Below are 16,452 nucleotides of genomic sequence, written 5' to 3'. Positions count from 1 at the left end.
CGATTAAAGAAAAACAGTTACAATTGGATGCTTCCTGCTTTCTAGTCACTGCCTTTAATGTAGATGGGAATATCAAGAGCATTTGGAATTTATCCCTGAAATCTAAACTTAGACAAATTTCATTTTACAGTAAAACAAATTTGGCAGCCATAGTTGAAGGAACTCTAGATTATCCAACACTAATGAAGAAGATCATTGGTGTGGCTAATCCAGAAAGGAACATAAATTATATAGCCAGCTATCAATTATCTGTTTTAATGGAGGAGACCAGTGATGTGGATAATCAAAATATAATTTACATGTAGCTTTGGAAAACATTTGTGATACGATGTGGCTCTGTGTAGTTACATCTGTCTAGATAGAACATATCCAAATAGGAGGCCACCCCAGTGGTAAAAGATGTCCAAGCTCCCCTCGCTATCAGTCTCAGATTTAGCCCTCACTTCATATTACCCTTCCCTAATGCTAGGCATTCTAGCTAGAGAGGCAAGGGCAGCAGTAGGCCCTGAGAAAAAGGCTATTCCAGGAGGGTGTGAAAAGGTGAGGGGCTGGGAGAATTTAAACAGTCTCTTTTTGCATGGGTACTGACTGAGTGTATCAAGATTACTTTGATGTAACCGTAAGTTGATACTTTTGATTTTATGGTGAGTGGGTTTAAGGCATTCTGACTTTCTTAGCTACTTAGCTAAGAAATGCTAACATTTGCAAATAAACTTCAGGCAAGATGGTAGAAGGCAGAGGAGAAGGCCCCAAAGGAAAGCCTCTCTGGAAAAGGTGTTCACGTCTCCTGCTGTCACCTAGTAGACAGAGAATAGTTAAAGCTGAGAGACAGAGACTGGGCAGTAGACAAGGGAGAGCAGGCAGAGGACGATCTCAGCGTGGTTGAGGGAGCAAAGAAAGGAGGCTTCTCAAAATTACCCAGGTCCACCACCGACCTCACAAAAGACCCCTTAGCCCAGAGACAAAGGGGACTGATGAGAAGCCGTAGAGGGGAAGAGCAGGAGGACAGGGGAACGCAGCAGAAGGGAGCAGAGAATATGCTCAGGATACAATATACACCCATAAGAAATTGTTAGTTAAAGAAAAAGATTCACTGCCCTAGTAACTAGTGAATGGTAAGATAAGCTAGCAAGTGTGTCCAGAGAATGAGCAGAGCCAACAGTTTAGAGCCACAGCTTGAGGCCAGGCTAGGAGGAAAAGGAAGGACAGTCTGATGGGAAGGCTACTGGAGGAAAAGACAAGAAAGGACAGTTAATCCACATAATGCCAGTGAACTCCAGCAGAGGACAAGGCAAATGGAGTTGGCACCCATCTTTCAGTGCTGTTAACTCAAACTGGGGAAGGAGCTTAGGAAGTACAAAAACGTAAAAGATGACTTAGTCAAGAAGGGAAGAGATCCAGGCCCCAAGGGATAGCACAGCAGCACGGGAGAGCGGTTGGTCGGGTGGTGCTAGGGGTCGGGACTAATCAACAGCGCTGAGCAGTGCAGCCTTGTGATGCATTCTTTCAAATACAACTGTAGGAATGTACAGAAAGAAGAATGTTTAGCCAGACGTTTCCAACATCTCCGTTCATCTACTACTATGACGACAAATACGAGATCCAGCAGAGAGATCGGAGAATAAAACGGAAAGTGAAAGGTTTGTCAGCTCCCAAATTTATTCTTTTTTATATACTGTCTTTGCCTATTTTGGAAGTCATTGTTTAGCACAGAAAACATTTTTAGTAATTATAAAAACTAAAAGCTTTTTATATTATCTTTATCATTTATTTTATAATATTTATTATTTTATAATGATAAAGTCACATCTCACTTTAGCCTCAACTACCACTCTCTGTTGTCACAAACTATAGGAAGCTCTAGTTTGTAACTAATTCTACTTCAAACTTCTACATCAAAAATCCTATTTTGTAATCTGTTCACAATATTTTTCTCAGAGCATTTCAGAAAATTCTTAAGAATATTTTTATCTTTCTATGCAGAGAGTTTAAGATTCCTTTAAAATGTTTCTACTTGACAAATAATTATTTTCCCTTTGTATGTCTGATATTTTTCATGGAACAGAAGGGTTTCTGGTGACTCCTGGGCCTCCCACACAAAGGCTGGTGTTGCAGTTTACCATTGCAGCAGGTTCTAGGCCCACAGCCTCCTCTGTGTTTCCTTCGCCTCCATGGTTAAGAGCATGGCTGCTCCTCCAGAGGACCTGAGTTGAAGTCCCTGCACCCACTTGGTGGCTCACAACTGTCTGTGACTTCAGCCAGACCCACAAGCAGTCATGAACAACTACACATAATTAGCCTTCAATAATATTCACATTTGTAAATCTTGTTTAAATCTGTTTTCTCTGCCTCTGTTCTTTGTTGCTATAGTCAAGATGTGTTCCCAGGTTGCCTTGCTGTCGGGTGATAAACAATTGTGGTTTTCAAGCTGGTCTCCGAATTCTTGTCCAACACTGAGCATTTTTAGCTTTTTTCTTTGTGGCTTTAGATTCTCTTGAGTTCAGACCCTTTCAAAATGATGATACTACTTCTCATTTGCATAAAGAAATCACAGCATATTAAGAGATTGACTCGGTTACTAAACTAGAAAGATTACCAAGAAAAACATAGTGCTAGCAGCCCTGAATTAAAGGGTGTATTACTACACTCTGGCATATTTTCTTTATAATTTATGGGTTTGTTTTTTATGTTTTCTACAGTGAGCATTTATAAATTATATAAATTTTATATAATTTTATAGAGAACTTTTTTTTCTTCTTTTTAGTTAGTTTTGACCACTCTGGTGCATACCCACTTTGAGGCTCACTATGATCCTTGGAACTTCTTCTTTTATCTTAAACTTTTAGGCCAAAGGTTTTTACTGACCTCTGTGTAATGGTCCAAGGTTCTGGAGTTTTCGCAGCTCACTTTAGCTTAGCCTCAACTACCGCTCTCTGCTGTCAAAAGCACATCCATCTGATGCTCATAATAAACACATCCGGTCCTCAAAAGATGCAGCATCATCTGGCACGGAAACCTCTACGGTGTGTGCACAGATCACACCCCCCCAGCAGCCGCTTCTCTGGAGGGATAATGTCTTGGCAGTGTGCACCCACTCGCAGTGGGATGGCCAGGCTTGTCCTCCAAGAGTAGGGTCACATGAGGTCATCTTTATCTTGCTTCACCTTACCCTTCTCATCAGTGGAGGAACTTGCACTGGTTAGACGTGACTTCTTTCACGGGACAAGATAGTGACCATGCCTGCTGCTCTTGTCTTCAGTGCTTAACGTTATAAAAGTTTGTTGAGTAGAATAAGTAACATAAATATTAAAGGGTTTGGGGATCTTTTCCCATTTTAGCAATAGAATTGTAAGGGCTCTTTAGAGTGCCGTATTGGTCACATTTTTAAATGTCTGCCTCTTCTGTCTGCTAAGTTATTTCTGAGAAGCAAAATACTTTTATATCTTCCAGAAATCCAGAAAAATGGAGATTTTCCGGGGCAGTTCAGAAGACCATATGTAGAAGAGACAGATAAGGGGGGCCATCACAGTGTGAGAAAAAGCTATTCCTCAAAGAAAAGCAGCAAGTGGCCTCAAAGTCATAAAAAAACCCACAGAGAAATGACCAGGAAAAGAGAAGGTGAGAGGCATAGGTCGACTCACCGTCATGGCGACGTGGACGAAGACTTCCCTAGGGGCTCAAAACCCCACTCCTCTAGTAGTGCTGCAACCCGAAAGCTATCCAGGTCCCGGCACCACAGACTGAGAGAAGAGAAGGTTCTCCGAGAGAGCAAGCGCAGCAAGCCAAAGAGAGGGAGCACGGAAGAGGACAGCAGCGATAATTTATTTCTCATTAAGCAAAGGAAGAGGAAAACGAAGCTATGAAGTGGTTTCTGAACAACTTCACATTCAGCTTTTCTGGCAGCATACTGTTATCTGTTATGTGAAGGGGGCTTTGTCATGATTGCTTAATGTCAGCCATACCTAGCGCTGCTGAGTGGACGCCATGGAGGTCATGGCTGTTTATTAGATGGGAGAGTAAACTTGGGTTTCAGTTCCTCTAGCAATTTCACTTGAGGTAGGAAAACTGTCTTTTTAAGAAAATCTTTTTTATATGCTTTGAAAAAAATTACAAGCTCTTCAAATATAATTCATCTATAATGTTTGAGGACTTAAAAGCTCATTGGAAGAGAGATTAGTATGAATAAGAAAAATCACTACTACCTTCTTAGCTTTGTTGTTTGTTTTTTTAAACACTGGAAAAATCAATGAAAATCCAAATCTACCTTTGCTGCTTCAGAAGCTGTTGGACTCTTTTGTCCAAAGAGAATATCCAGGACTGGCTATGAAAATGAAGATTATCACTGTTGAAACTTGGAGGAGGCAGAGGAGAGGCAATAGCAAGAGTTATATACAGGATCTACAGTGGGTGTGCAGGACAGATTTCCTGAGAAACGTGAGAACTTCAGCATAATCACACTGGGACTGTTTTTTTCCAGTTTACAGCCATAGTGCAAGAAATAGAGATAACATTTCCCAACTTGATTTGTTTTCATGGATCTTTTTAAATACCACAAAGCTATTCGGAATCTTTTGTATTTGTGAACCTTTTTTACACTTGTGAAAGCCCAGTGTTAGAACAAGAAAAATAAAATGCCTGAAACAATGAGTAAATGTGTTTGCTGTTGCAGAGGACAAGGACAACTTGAGTGGCAGAGCATAGTTGGTCTGGACAGGTCACTGCAGTCACAGAATCCACTGTAACCTGGAGTCAGAAACGCCTTTGTCTGGAGCTAGAGAGGTGGATCAGCAGTTTGCTTCTCAGCCCAGGCTAGGCAGCTGGGGACCCAGCACCTCTGGCCTCCATCCGCACTCACATGTGTAAAACCCACACCCAGAAATGCATACTTGCACCTGCTGCTCTTGAAAGTGAGGCAGGATCAATTCCCAGCACTCACATGTGGGCTCCCAGCCATCTGTAACTCCAGTCCCAGGGGTCTGATGCTCTCTCCTCAGCTCTGAGAACACCAGGCACACACATGATGCACATGCATACGTGCATTCGGGCAAACGTTTGTGCACATACAATAATAAGATGTTTAAAAGTGATAAACAATATAAATCAGGTATTGGGAAGAGATAAATATAAAACTGTGGTGTAGGAACAAAGGAAGTCAGTTAAGGAAGAAGGAAGATTTGTGGGACCTGGATAAGGTCACTGGAATCCAGACGTGGTGGTGCATGACTGTAGTGCTTGAGCCTAAAGCAGGAGGGATTCTGAATTGGAGGCCAACCTAGGCTACACAGCCAGGTGCTGTCCAAGAAGGAGGTTACTAGCTTATAGGTGCCATCACCAGGATACAAGTACAGCCCAGATCCAAGCCTTACAGTACATCTCACCATTTTAAAGAAGCAACCAGTGGTTGGAGGATGTGGTTTACATAGCATGCTGCAGAGTCCTGGCATAAAGCTGGGTAGAGTGTGACACTCTCCTCTTCCTGGAGAGAATAGTGCTCCACACGCCCACATGATGGCAAGCAATGCTTTTTTAAACATCATTTGTTTTTATTGTATGCACATTGTTTTGCTGCATGTCTGTGAAGGTGCCAGATTCTCTGAAATTGGAGTTAGAGATAGGTGTGAGCTGCCATATAGGTGCTGGGAATTGAACCCAGGTCCTCTGGAAGAGCAGCCAGTGCTCTTAACCGCTGAGCCATCTCTCCAGCCCGTAAAAGGCTTTTTAAAAGCGATTGAGCAAACATTTCCAAGAAAACGTAGTAAGAAGTAAGAGTAAGGAGGGGAATAAGAAGGAAAATGTCAGCTGGGTAGTGGTGGCGCATGCCTTTAATCCCGCCAGAGGCAGGCGGATCTCTGAGTTTGAGGCCAGCCTTGTCTACAGAGTGAGTTCCTGGACAGCCAGAACTAGGACTACACAAAGAAACTCTATCTTGGGACAAAAGTAAAAAGGGAAATGTCTCTGGGTTGAGGGCCAGAGTTCAGCCAAGCCAAAGTAGTTGAAGGTCACTTACCAGAGGAGAGAGTTGCTGAGCCAACCTCAGAGACCCACAGAAGGAGCAGTGGGGGGCGGGGAGGGGGGGCATCTGAAGCAGTAGAAGAAACTGGAGTTCTCAACGCCAAAAGGAGCGCCTTTTCCCAGCAGGGTGGGAATCATGGGCTGTGTTTACAACACTCAGCAGAACTCTGCCTCCCTCAATAATGAAGGAAAAGAAGCTCAGGTCTAGATTATTCTGGTTCCTGTTTAAAAGCGAGACCTGAGCTGGGTGGTGGTGGCGCACGCCTTTAATCCCAGCACTAGGGAGCCAGAGGTTGGCAGATCTCTGTGAGTTCAAGGCCAGCCTGGTCTACAAAGGGAGTTCCAGGACAGCCAGGGCTGTTACACAGAGAAATCCTGTCTCAGGGAGTAGGGGGAACCGCTTGTACAAACCTTTCCATCCAGCTACTACCTACCTTAGCTTCTGTTAAACTGCTTGCTTGTACAAAACCTCCCCCCAGGTTAATTTTTTTTTTCTTTTATAAACTGCCTTACCCTAAGCACTCAGGACTATGCTTGGGTCCCAAATTCCCGAGTTTAGTTCCAGCCAGCTGAAATAAAGACTTTCAATTGGCTATAAACTGAGTGGTCATCTCTGGTGGGTTCTTCAGAACATGACTAACACTGAAGAACTTTCTCCTTCTGGCTTGCAAAAGTTGCAAATCTCATTAAATTCTGCAAACCTGAGTAGAATATCTGCTGAGGGCCAGGCACTATGCTGAACTCACTACAGTGTAGTCACAGGGGGTGTAGCATGCGCTACAGTGTAGCTTCACTACTGTGAGGACCCAGATGTGTCTGTACCACCAGGGGCTGTAGCATGCGCTACAGTGTAGCTTCACTACTGTGAGGACCCAGATGTGTCCTACCACCAGGGGGTGTAGCATGCGCTACAGTGTAGCTTCACTACTGTGAGGACCCAGATGTGTCCTACCACCAGGGGGTGTAGCATGCGCTACAGTGTAGCTTCACTACTGTGAGGCATCACCAAAATGGGGAGAACTAACATGGCAGCGGGGTAAGGAGTGGGTTATTCTTACAAATAGAACAGTTTGTATGGGCCTTTCAGAGAGAAGGCTGAAGAGTGAGGACACACTCAGGAAGGCGTGTGAGGAAATAAGGGTGTGCCCACCTATAAAGCCAGAGTGAGGACAGTGAGGACAGAGCACCATGTGACGCTTTTCACACGCCACATCCCTGGCCTTGCACGCACGGCTCTAGAGGGCAGGAGCCTGGCCTTGCACACTCGAGGTCCCCGAGAGGGAGGGAAAGAGAGAGAAGACAGAAGACTTGTTCTCCAACCAAAATCCATTGCTTGTCAAAGAAGCCCTGTGTTTCAGTGCCGTCTGTCGTGACCCACCACGCTGGGTCCCTGCCCTCAGAGAGCTTTGGTTTTTAAGGCTTTAAAATCAGATGGGGCCCAGATTACCAGGATTCATCTGAAATCAAATCTCACAACACCTTCCCAGCAACCTCAGGATCCTTTTGGCTGAACAACCATCGTTTAGCCACAGTGACATGTAAATTTAGAGGAGCGTTCAATTGTCATCCTCTCCACGTCGGGACTGTGGAGAAGAGTGGACCGGGAGCCTGAAGGAGCCTCCTCTGGGTCCTCTGTGGATACTCTTAACCCTGGGTACCAGAAGTGTTGCCCATGATTAACCAAACACCTCAGAAAAGTCCTGTTCCTGGCCCTCTCCCTCCCCCAGCACTCCAGCCCCCTCCAGCAGAGGTGAGAGGCATAGCAGAACCCCCTAAAACTAAAACTGTCCTCTTCCCAGCAGCCGTCACCGGCAAGCAGACTCTCCTGGTTCACCTGCCTCCACCTCCCTTCATACCCCAGCTTCATCCTCCACACCCACCCAGTGGAGCCTCACAGACTTGGGGACCCACAGGCACCCTGGACAAGTCATGGGTCACCGGCCGCTTCTCTTCCGTGCCTATAACCAGCTAATCATCTCCCCTGGGGGTTTCATGACAGCCCTCCCGCACTTGACTGCTCGGGGAGTTTTCTGGTTTCTCGCCTCAATTAACCCTGGCTTCCTGGGTCACTCTGGATCCCCCCAGCAGAACCAGGCTTGAAATTCTGCCTGCCTGTGCGGTCGGGGGGGGGGGTCCCTCTTTGATGATCCTTTCATTCCTGCCAGCCAGCCAGCCTGTAAGCACCATCTTAGCAAGGTTGGGAGAGCTCCCAGCCTCACCAGGATCTGCCACATTCTTGTTAGTAGCAAAACTACAAAAGAGGGTCTCATCTACACTGCCCTTCTCCACGTTCACACGTCCAAATCAGGATTGGGGCTCTTCCCACCTGCCCTTCCTCCTCCCTCTGCTGAACCTCATCAACAGAAAATAGTGTTTGAAATTTCCCCAGGTCAGGAGTATGAAAAAGATTCAATATGGCGCCTCGACGGTCTGATCCCTCCAGACACCTGTTATAGTAACCACCACACAACATGAACTGGACAGTGTGGGAACACAGAGGAAGAACCAATGCCCAGGCCTTTGCGGGGCTACATTCTTTCTCTCGGTGAGGTACCCTAGCACCGCTGGAGTGGCAATTCCCATATTCATGATACAGCCAAGGAACAGATGAGCAAAGGGTCAGGTGCAAGCCTGGGGTGGGAAGCAACCAGGATGCGGTACAGGGCCAAGGAAACGGGATGTCCACAAGACCTCAAATTCTTAGGGCCAGCACCCAATACTTGTCACCTACTAAGGTCTCCAGGCCAAAGAAACTACCACAACACAATATCCTATAGGTTGGAGGACTTTTCTGAGAGTACCAGTTCTGGAACCTTCCTTGGTACACCTGGGAACCCCACTCAATACCCAGATGCAGCCTCCTATCCTGCACTGGGTTAGAGGCAGGTCCAGGCCCTTGGCTCACAGTGTGGTATTTTTCATGTGGCTGGGAAGTGGGGTGTGGGGCCAGGATCATCAGTGGCTGGACATGGAGCTTTTGAAGCTGGGCCTAGAGGCTAGCCAAGCAGGAACATCACCGAGCACAAGTGTCGCACTGCCACATGGGCTCGAGACACCAAGAGGAATCCAGGGTGGCAGGAAGGAGAAAGGAAGGCTGTGAAAGTGAAATTTGCCATTTGTGAGAGGAGGAAACTGAAAATGTGTTCTCCAGCCCATGCAAATCACCCATGGCCTTTTGGCTGCACCTGCAACCGCACACAGCACACACCACCGCCCTCTCCGGTTCCCACACAGTCTGCAGCAGAGATAGGCAGAGGTGGGAGAAGCAGTGTTCCCTCCGTGGTGGGCCGTCCTTGGTACCCAAGCAGTACTTGGAGGGCTTCTGACCTTCCGAGGGCTGCTGGCTTTACTGGATGCTTACTAGGTACGACTCTGTTAAAGAGAACGTTCCAGCCTCCGTCAGCTCCCACTCCCTGTCTGCTCACCTCCTGCCTCCCTCCTGTGGGAATTTGCTTGTCCCTGCGGTTGTTGCTTGAAATACCCCACTTTTCCCCCACTCTCTCCTACCCTGTAAGAAGTTCCATGGGAAACTTCCTTCCGCCCCAGGCACCATCACTGACTGTCTCGCAGCCTGGCCTCTGGCCGCTGTGCATTTCCTCACCCTAGGCCTTGGTGCTGTTTCGGAACAGCTGGTTTTCCTTCATCCAGCATGACCTCCTTTACGCAGCCCACCCCCACATCCTGGCCTCTGTTTCCTAGAACCCTCCTGAGCTAGTGGCTGCACCTCCAGATGCCAGCCAGCCAAAGACAACTTTCCTAAGGGTCTCTGGAATCACACCCCTGCCCCTCTTGCCTCAGATGTCACTGGGAATAAACAAATGACTGTAACAGAATGTCTCTTCACAATTCTCCATTTCCTACCCTAAACAGCTCAAATAAGAGGCCACAGTTTTCCAAAGTCTCTACCTCAGTGTCGGCCCTCTCCCAGGTGTTGCCCATCCAGACACAATACCCATGACAGGGACATGCCAATGCCAGACAGGAAAGCAAACCACGATGCACAGAGGCCGTGGTCATGCCATCCTGGAAGCGAGGAACAGTGCCTCTGCTGAGCCAGGAAAGTGCACCGGAGTTCTAGTGAGCAGGACAGGGCCAGCCAGACAGCAGGAGCCATGTGACGAAGGGGCAGGGGCTCTGTGAGATATGGGCTTGGGGAAGAGCAGCAGAAGAGTGGACAAGAAGAGGCCAGCCTGAGCAAGAGCTGCGGCGGGGATGAGGGCTGCACCCTGCCCACCGGTGGACTCCATGGAGAAACAAGCTCGCTCACACGCATTGTCAGAACTGGGTGAGTCGCGCCTCCTCTTTCCCCAGGTCTCACAGAAATACTGATTCAGGATCTGCCCTGTCCTGCTCAAACACGAGCATATCAGAGGCCATTCCCACTGTCACTATGGGCTCGTACTCTGTCACCGGGTACCAGCCAAGTCGTGTTCTTCCGGCTCTTCATGTCTGAGACTCACCCATGGGTAGAAGGATTTTAGTGCTTTGTTGCAAACTTAGTTGGGGTGTTAAAGTTGGAGGAGCCCGAACTTAACAAAGGTTTCCTAATCACCCCACGGCAGAAGCAGGCCTCTCGTGAAGATGAGCTTTAGCCTCTTCTTTCGAAAGCTTACACAGAACGTAAGCTTCGAGAACCACGATGTACAGCAGGCTCCCCACACCTTCCTCCGGTCCTCAGCTTAAGAGGCCCTATTAAACCCGGGGTGGATTTTCTATGCCCAATGGTTTTTCCATTTTGTCTTTTTAATTTTTACTTTAAGGACTTAATTTTAACAAAAGAGCCAAATTACCACCAAGCTTAAAATGAACTTGTTTAGGGAAGTTAAAAGCAGGCTTTCGAGTATGGAGTTGTAATTGACTTTGCAAGGTGATAATTACATGGTCCCCATGCCCCCTGCCTCACACTACAAAAAGCGGGGCAGAGAGAACTCAGCAACCTGAGGTGTCTGCTTTCCACTGCGAGTCTTAAGATATCCCCACCAGCCTGAACCCTGGGCTGACGACATCAGGATCCATCAGCCTGTGTCCAGACACCATAATGTCAGGAATCGGTAGGTTGGTTTGATGGGATGAAAACACAGACATGGGTGAGCGTAAGAGACAAAGACCTCCTTAACAAAGTGTGGCTTATCCTTAGAAGCCAAGAGGGCGGCACGCAAACCCAGGGACAGCTGGGGACACGCTTGGGCTCTCGGGGATTATTGTTTTGTTATGGCTTGAACTGTGTGTCCCTGAAGATGCTCAACTCCCTAGTACCTCAGAATGGGAGTGTACTTGGAGATCACACCTTCCGAGCTACAGTTGGAGGCTAGGGGAACCTCAATCTAATCTGAACGATGTCCTTATGAGATCAGGAAACGCTGACCGAGGATTCCTGGGAGCGCAAAGGGATTTCCGTATGAAGAGGAACCAAGAGGGTTGCCATTTGCAAGAGATAAGTTCACCCCAACTGGCACCACGACTTCAGGCTACTGTGGTTGAAACCACCCAACCTGTAGCAGGCTGCTATGGCAGGCTGGCGGATAATACAGGTTCCTTCTGCTAGACGTGGAAGAGTCATTCAAGGGTGGCTCTTTGGCCCAGGGTCTTCCCTTCTGGTATTTTACCCAAAAGGTTTACTAGGAGCCCTTAAAGAATTACCCAGAATGTTGTCATAATTAAAACTACGAGAGTGTTTGCCTGTGAGAGAACAGAGAAACCCATGAGCATAACTGACTCAATAGAGCAGGAAGAAACCATTAAGTCACCAGATCAGCTAGCTGAACCTGATCTGCCCTCTATGCAGAAATGAGAATGCCCTTCGACCAGATGATGGGTAAACACACTCCAACACATCCACGAAATACAATGGTCGCAGCAAAATAGGACATTATATTACATGGAGGAATTTCCCATGCAGTGTGAGAAAAGGGAATCAGGTCCTTCTGCCCAATTTAAAATAGCCAAAATTAATCTATGACGTCATTAGTTCCCTTGGAAAGGGAGTGGCTGAAACTGGCTGTGAGGGAACCTCTGGGGTGCTGGAAATATCCTACCTTTTAATCTGGGGATCAAAGACCTTATCCTGAGATCTCCTAGCTGCATCCCCAGATGTTAGCCATTGGTTTACTACCATTGGGCCCCAACCTCTGGGTTACCTACAGGAGGTAACTCCCCAACACTTACGAGAAGACCACGTTAGCTTTCCAGTGTGCCCTGACCTACCTGTCTGTATCCCAAACATGAACTTTAGATATGCAGATATGGAAATTACTCTGTTCATCGTATGTTTATTTTATAATTATTTTAAAGGCAGTGTAAAGAGGATGGACGTTGATCTAATACGCACATAGACGATGCAGTAACTACGATCTGTATTTGGTCACAGTTTGCACAGGGCGCGAGGTACCAGCAGAAAGAGTAGAATCGGGACAGGCTTTCCCCTGAGAGGCTGCTCACAGATGAAGGCGGATTAAGTGAGAAGCATCTCACCTGTGCTTCTCCCAGTGCCCAGGAGCAGGCCAGCAGCTGCTCGCTTAGACGAGAAGGCGGACAGTCCTGATGGGACTCAGGGTGTGGGGCATGCTGGGAGTAGCAACAACACAGACAGGGCCACCCTACTGCAGTTGGACTTGTCTGGCTGCAGGAACCATCGCAGCATGGCTGACCAAGGACAGCCTGGGTTGTTCATTGCCTCACAGGAGGGTCAGGCATCGTGCACTGGAAGGGAAAACACCAGGATGCAATCAAACACGTGGGTTCGCGTGACAAAACTGAAGCCCCCAGTCACTTTGCTTGGGGACACAGAGGAGTAAGTGGAGCTCACAAGTGGCTCCAAAACTATGAGCTTTGTGTAGAGGTAGATGGGTGGTGGGTGGAGAAGGGGAGCCCCAGGGAGCTTCAGCCATGGGGACTTGAGAAAGTTGATGTGGCGTGAAGTAAGGAGATTTCAGAACGCAGAACAAGGTCTGGGGCTGAGACATCAAGCAAGGCCAGGGAGCACAAGGACTTATTGGTCTGCTTCCCCCTGCTGTTGCCTGCCTTGTTTCTCGATGAGATCCAGTTGGGGAGGATTTTAGAGGTTTTAGATGTAAAACTCACTTGGTTTTACATCTTCCCATTGCTCCCACCCTCCACCCCCAGTTCATGGAGGGGCAGCCCTGAGGTCCAGAGAGCAGAGTCTCCAGCAAAGGTGGTGAGGTCAGAATTCATGGGAAGCCACAGGCAAGGGCTGAGGTTTGGCTGATGCCCAAGGCCAGGCTCACTGGTCCTGTCAGGGTCAGGGCCTTAGAAGGAACCCTTTCTGCCTCCCCCCTTACACATACCCGAAGGCCCCAGGCCAGTCACTGAGCTGAGCCTGTGAGTTAGCAGGGCTTCCTTCTGAGTCGGGTATTTTGGGTGGGTTTTCCAATTATCCAGATTAGCATTAGGTAAATTCCCACGTATAGGGGCTTCTCATTTTTATAAGAACAGCTGTCAAGGTGGAAATGCCTGTGCAAATGACCTGCCTCTCTATGGTGTGCTGGACACGAGGGGACAATGACACCAGCCAGGTTCTAATCCCGCCCTCGCCCAGCCGGGGAGTGACTCTCCACTGTTCGCTTCCACAATGAATGGGGTGCCTAGGAACCACTTCTCCGCTGCGAATCAGTGGGGCCCCACCTTGGGCCAGATGCTGGGGAGTCAGGGAGAAAAGGGTTGGATTGCCCCATAGAAGATTCTGGAAGGAAAGATGGGAAAGACCTCTCGATCAGGATGCGGGGCTGTGCACCACCATCAATCCTATACCTATGGTCCTATAGTCTGCAGCATGGAGGGGTGCAAGGGCACAGTAGCCTTTTCATAGCCACCCACCCTGGGAGCCCTCGCATCCCGCCACCACCCTCAGCCCCTGTGGCCCCCAGCTGCTCCATACTCTGTTTCAAAACAGTGAGTACGGGGTTTAAAAGTGAAGTCTAGGATCTCCTTTTGTAAAAATGGGAATGGTTTATAGTCAGCAGATAGATCTGGGGACTGTGTGTTTACAGAGAGAGCTTGGAGGGAAGTAGAAAGGTGTGTAAAGAAATACAGATGGGCGGTGAGATCGAAATGGCGACCGAGGGAGATGTGGAGCTGGAGTTAGAGACGGAGACCAGCGGCCCGGAGAGGCCTCCCGAGAAGCCACAGAAGCAGGATAGTGGTGCTGCTGACTTGGAGCGGGTCACTGACTCTGCGGAGGAGAAGGAGATCAGAGTTCGAATCTGGAGACAGCTATGTCCGTCTTTGGAGACAGACGGTCCAGGCAGCAAAAGGCAAAACACGGGGGGAAAAGGAACTGGCGAAGGTCACGATCAAGAAGGAAGATCTGGAGTTGATAATGACAGGGACGGAGATCTCTCGAGCAGCAGCAGAAAGGGGCTTGCGGGAACACATGGGCAACGTTGTGGAGGCTCTTATTGCTCCAACCAACTGATAATGTGCCTTTTCAGACATTCTGGACTGATTACTGAAATAAAGTGTCTTGTTATTCTGTTCTTTTTTTTTTTTCAGTTTTATCTCTGATCAAATGCATTATATATTCTATTTTGTTGTCAGTTTCTATGTTGGACCTTCATGAAACTATATGAGCAATCAGTATAAAGAAGTACCTAATGTTCAAATACAGGCTCTATTTTTGTTACACTTAAAAAAAAAAAAAAAGGAAGAAATACAGATGTCAGGCTTGGGTACTTACCAATAGCTCAGTAGCGGAGCACAGCAAGGACGCGGCCCTGGGGTCATCCCCAACAGGGAAAGAGGGGGAGGGTAGGGAGGGAGGGAGATAGAGGCTTGGTGGGGTGGCTAGGAACATGCAAAACCACATAGCAGAAAGCCGGAGAATGGGCACCGTATGTCTCTTGCTTGGCCCCATTGTTCCGAAGCCCCTTCACCCTGCCCGTCTCTGGGTATGCTCTCCTATGAAGTGCGGCTTGGCTTGATCACAGGCATGAATTACAGTGGAAAAGTTTCCTGGATGTCTGTCTTCTGTCCTGCTGAGCGGTGAGGCCACGCTTTTGTCCCCAGCAGTGGCCTCAGAGCACAGCAGGAAGAGGGCGAGCATGTGTTAGAAATGGGCAAAGACGAGCCTGGCCTCCCGGCGAAACCCAGGCATGGGCAATGGCCAGCTGTATGAGGCTTTTTCTTTGGGGCCACCAACCACAGAGACTTCTTATTAGTTGTGAACGCTCAGCCTAGCTCAGGCACATTTCCGGCTAGCTCTTTTCCATTAGCCTGGTTCTTTTTATCTTCCTTTCGCCTCGGGGCTTATTACCTTTCTTCTGACTTTCACTGCTTCTCCCTGTCTGGCTGGCTGTTCTTGGCCTGCTTCTTGTGCCGGAGAGTTTCCTCATTCTCTTCTCTTTCTCTCCGTCTTCCCTCTCTTTTCCTCTTGAGTCTAGCTTCCTCCTCCCGTTCTCTCTGCCTGCCAGCCCCGCCTGTCCTCTCTCCTGCCTGGCGATTGGCTGTTCAGCTAACAGACTAACCAGGTGCCTTAGGCAGGCAAGGTGAAAGACAAGCAACACATCCTTACACTGTTAAACAAACGAGGCATAAACAAACGGCACACACCTTTGCACACTTAAAGTAATAGTCCTCAGCATAAACAAATGTCGCACACCTTTACACACTTAAAGTAATATTCTTCAACATAAACAAATGTCGCACACCTTTACACACTTAAAGTAATATTCTTCAACATAAACAAATGTCGCACACCTTTGCACCCTTGAAGTAATATTCTTCAGCATAAACAAATGTCACACACCTTTACACACTTAAAGTAATATTCTGCACTATAAATAAATGCCACACTCCTTTGCCTAGCTAAAGCAATACCCTACCACAGCAAATCACAGCACTCCATGCCTGGCATAGCTTTTGGAGACTGTTTGGTCTGTGTTTGCTGAGTGGAAAAAGGCCAGTTTGCGTGAGCAGAAGTTCTGAAGCGGGGAGCCCCACTTTGCGGGTTCTTAGGTCATAAAATGTGGGGCTGTCCTGGGCCACTAGAGTAGAGGGTACTGCCTGAGAAGTCCCTGGAAATGTGTCGCTAAGTCTGAACTGGTTCTCACTGTACAGTGACAGAACTGTATTTCAGGAGTTTAAAAAATAAAGACAAAGGCTGGAGAGATGGCTCAGAGGTTAAGAGCATTGCCTGCTCTTCCAAAGGTCCTGAGTTCAATTCCCAGCAACCACATGGTGGCTCACAACCATCTGTAACGAGGTCTGGTGCCCTCTTCTGGCCTGCAGGCATACACACAGACAGAATACTGTATACATAATAAATAAATACATATTTTTAAAAAATAAAATAAAGACAAAATATGTGTCCTTGAGCCGCCAGTCTCCTCCTGGCGTCTTCGCGAAGTTACTCAAAGTGAAAATTGTTAGACAGTGATTTAAGCGGAGATGCCTATAACCCCTCCACTCAGGAGGTCAGGACTGCAT

The 16,452-nt window shown here is 47.7% G+C and overlaps 1 protein-coding gene and 1 pseudogene across 3 annotated transcripts in view; both read left to right on the top strand.

Annotated features, from left to right (window-relative positions):
- The window catches only part of Zcchc7 (zinc finger CCHC-type containing 7), a 163,496-nt gene extending 158,852 nt beyond the window's left edge, over positions 1 to 4,644 (top strand). For all 3 annotated transcript variants that reach the window (XM_050156152.1, XM_050156154.1, XM_050156155.1), the window contains exons 8-9: positions 1,523 to 1,640; positions 3,451 to 4,644. In XM_050156152.1, the coding sequence (XP_050012109.1) occupies positions 1,523 to 1,640; positions 3,451 to 3,863 (531 nt within the window). In that variant the 3' untranslated portion in view covers positions 3,864 to 4,644. The remainder of the gene's footprint in view (positions 1 to 1,522; positions 1,641 to 3,450) is intronic.
- A 9,417-nt stretch (positions 4,645 to 14,061) lies between these two features.
- LOC126509910 (huntingtin-interacting protein K-like) lies at positions 14,062 to 14,464 on the top strand (annotated as a pseudogene).
- The last annotated feature ends 1,988 nt before the right edge of the window (positions 14,465 to 16,452 follow it).

The sequence above is a fragment of the Alexandromys fortis genome, unplaced genomic scaffold, assembly GCF_014885135.2.
Source record: "Alexandromys fortis isolate MF-2015 unplaced genomic scaffold, M_Fortis_MF-2015_v1.1 scaffold_92, whole genome shotgun sequence".
Lineage (NCBI taxonomy): Eukaryota > Metazoa > Chordata > Mammalia > Rodentia > Cricetidae > Alexandromys > Alexandromys fortis.
The sequence above is the reverse complement of the archived record's forward strand: the minus strand, read 5'-3'. Positions and strand labels throughout refer to the sequence as shown.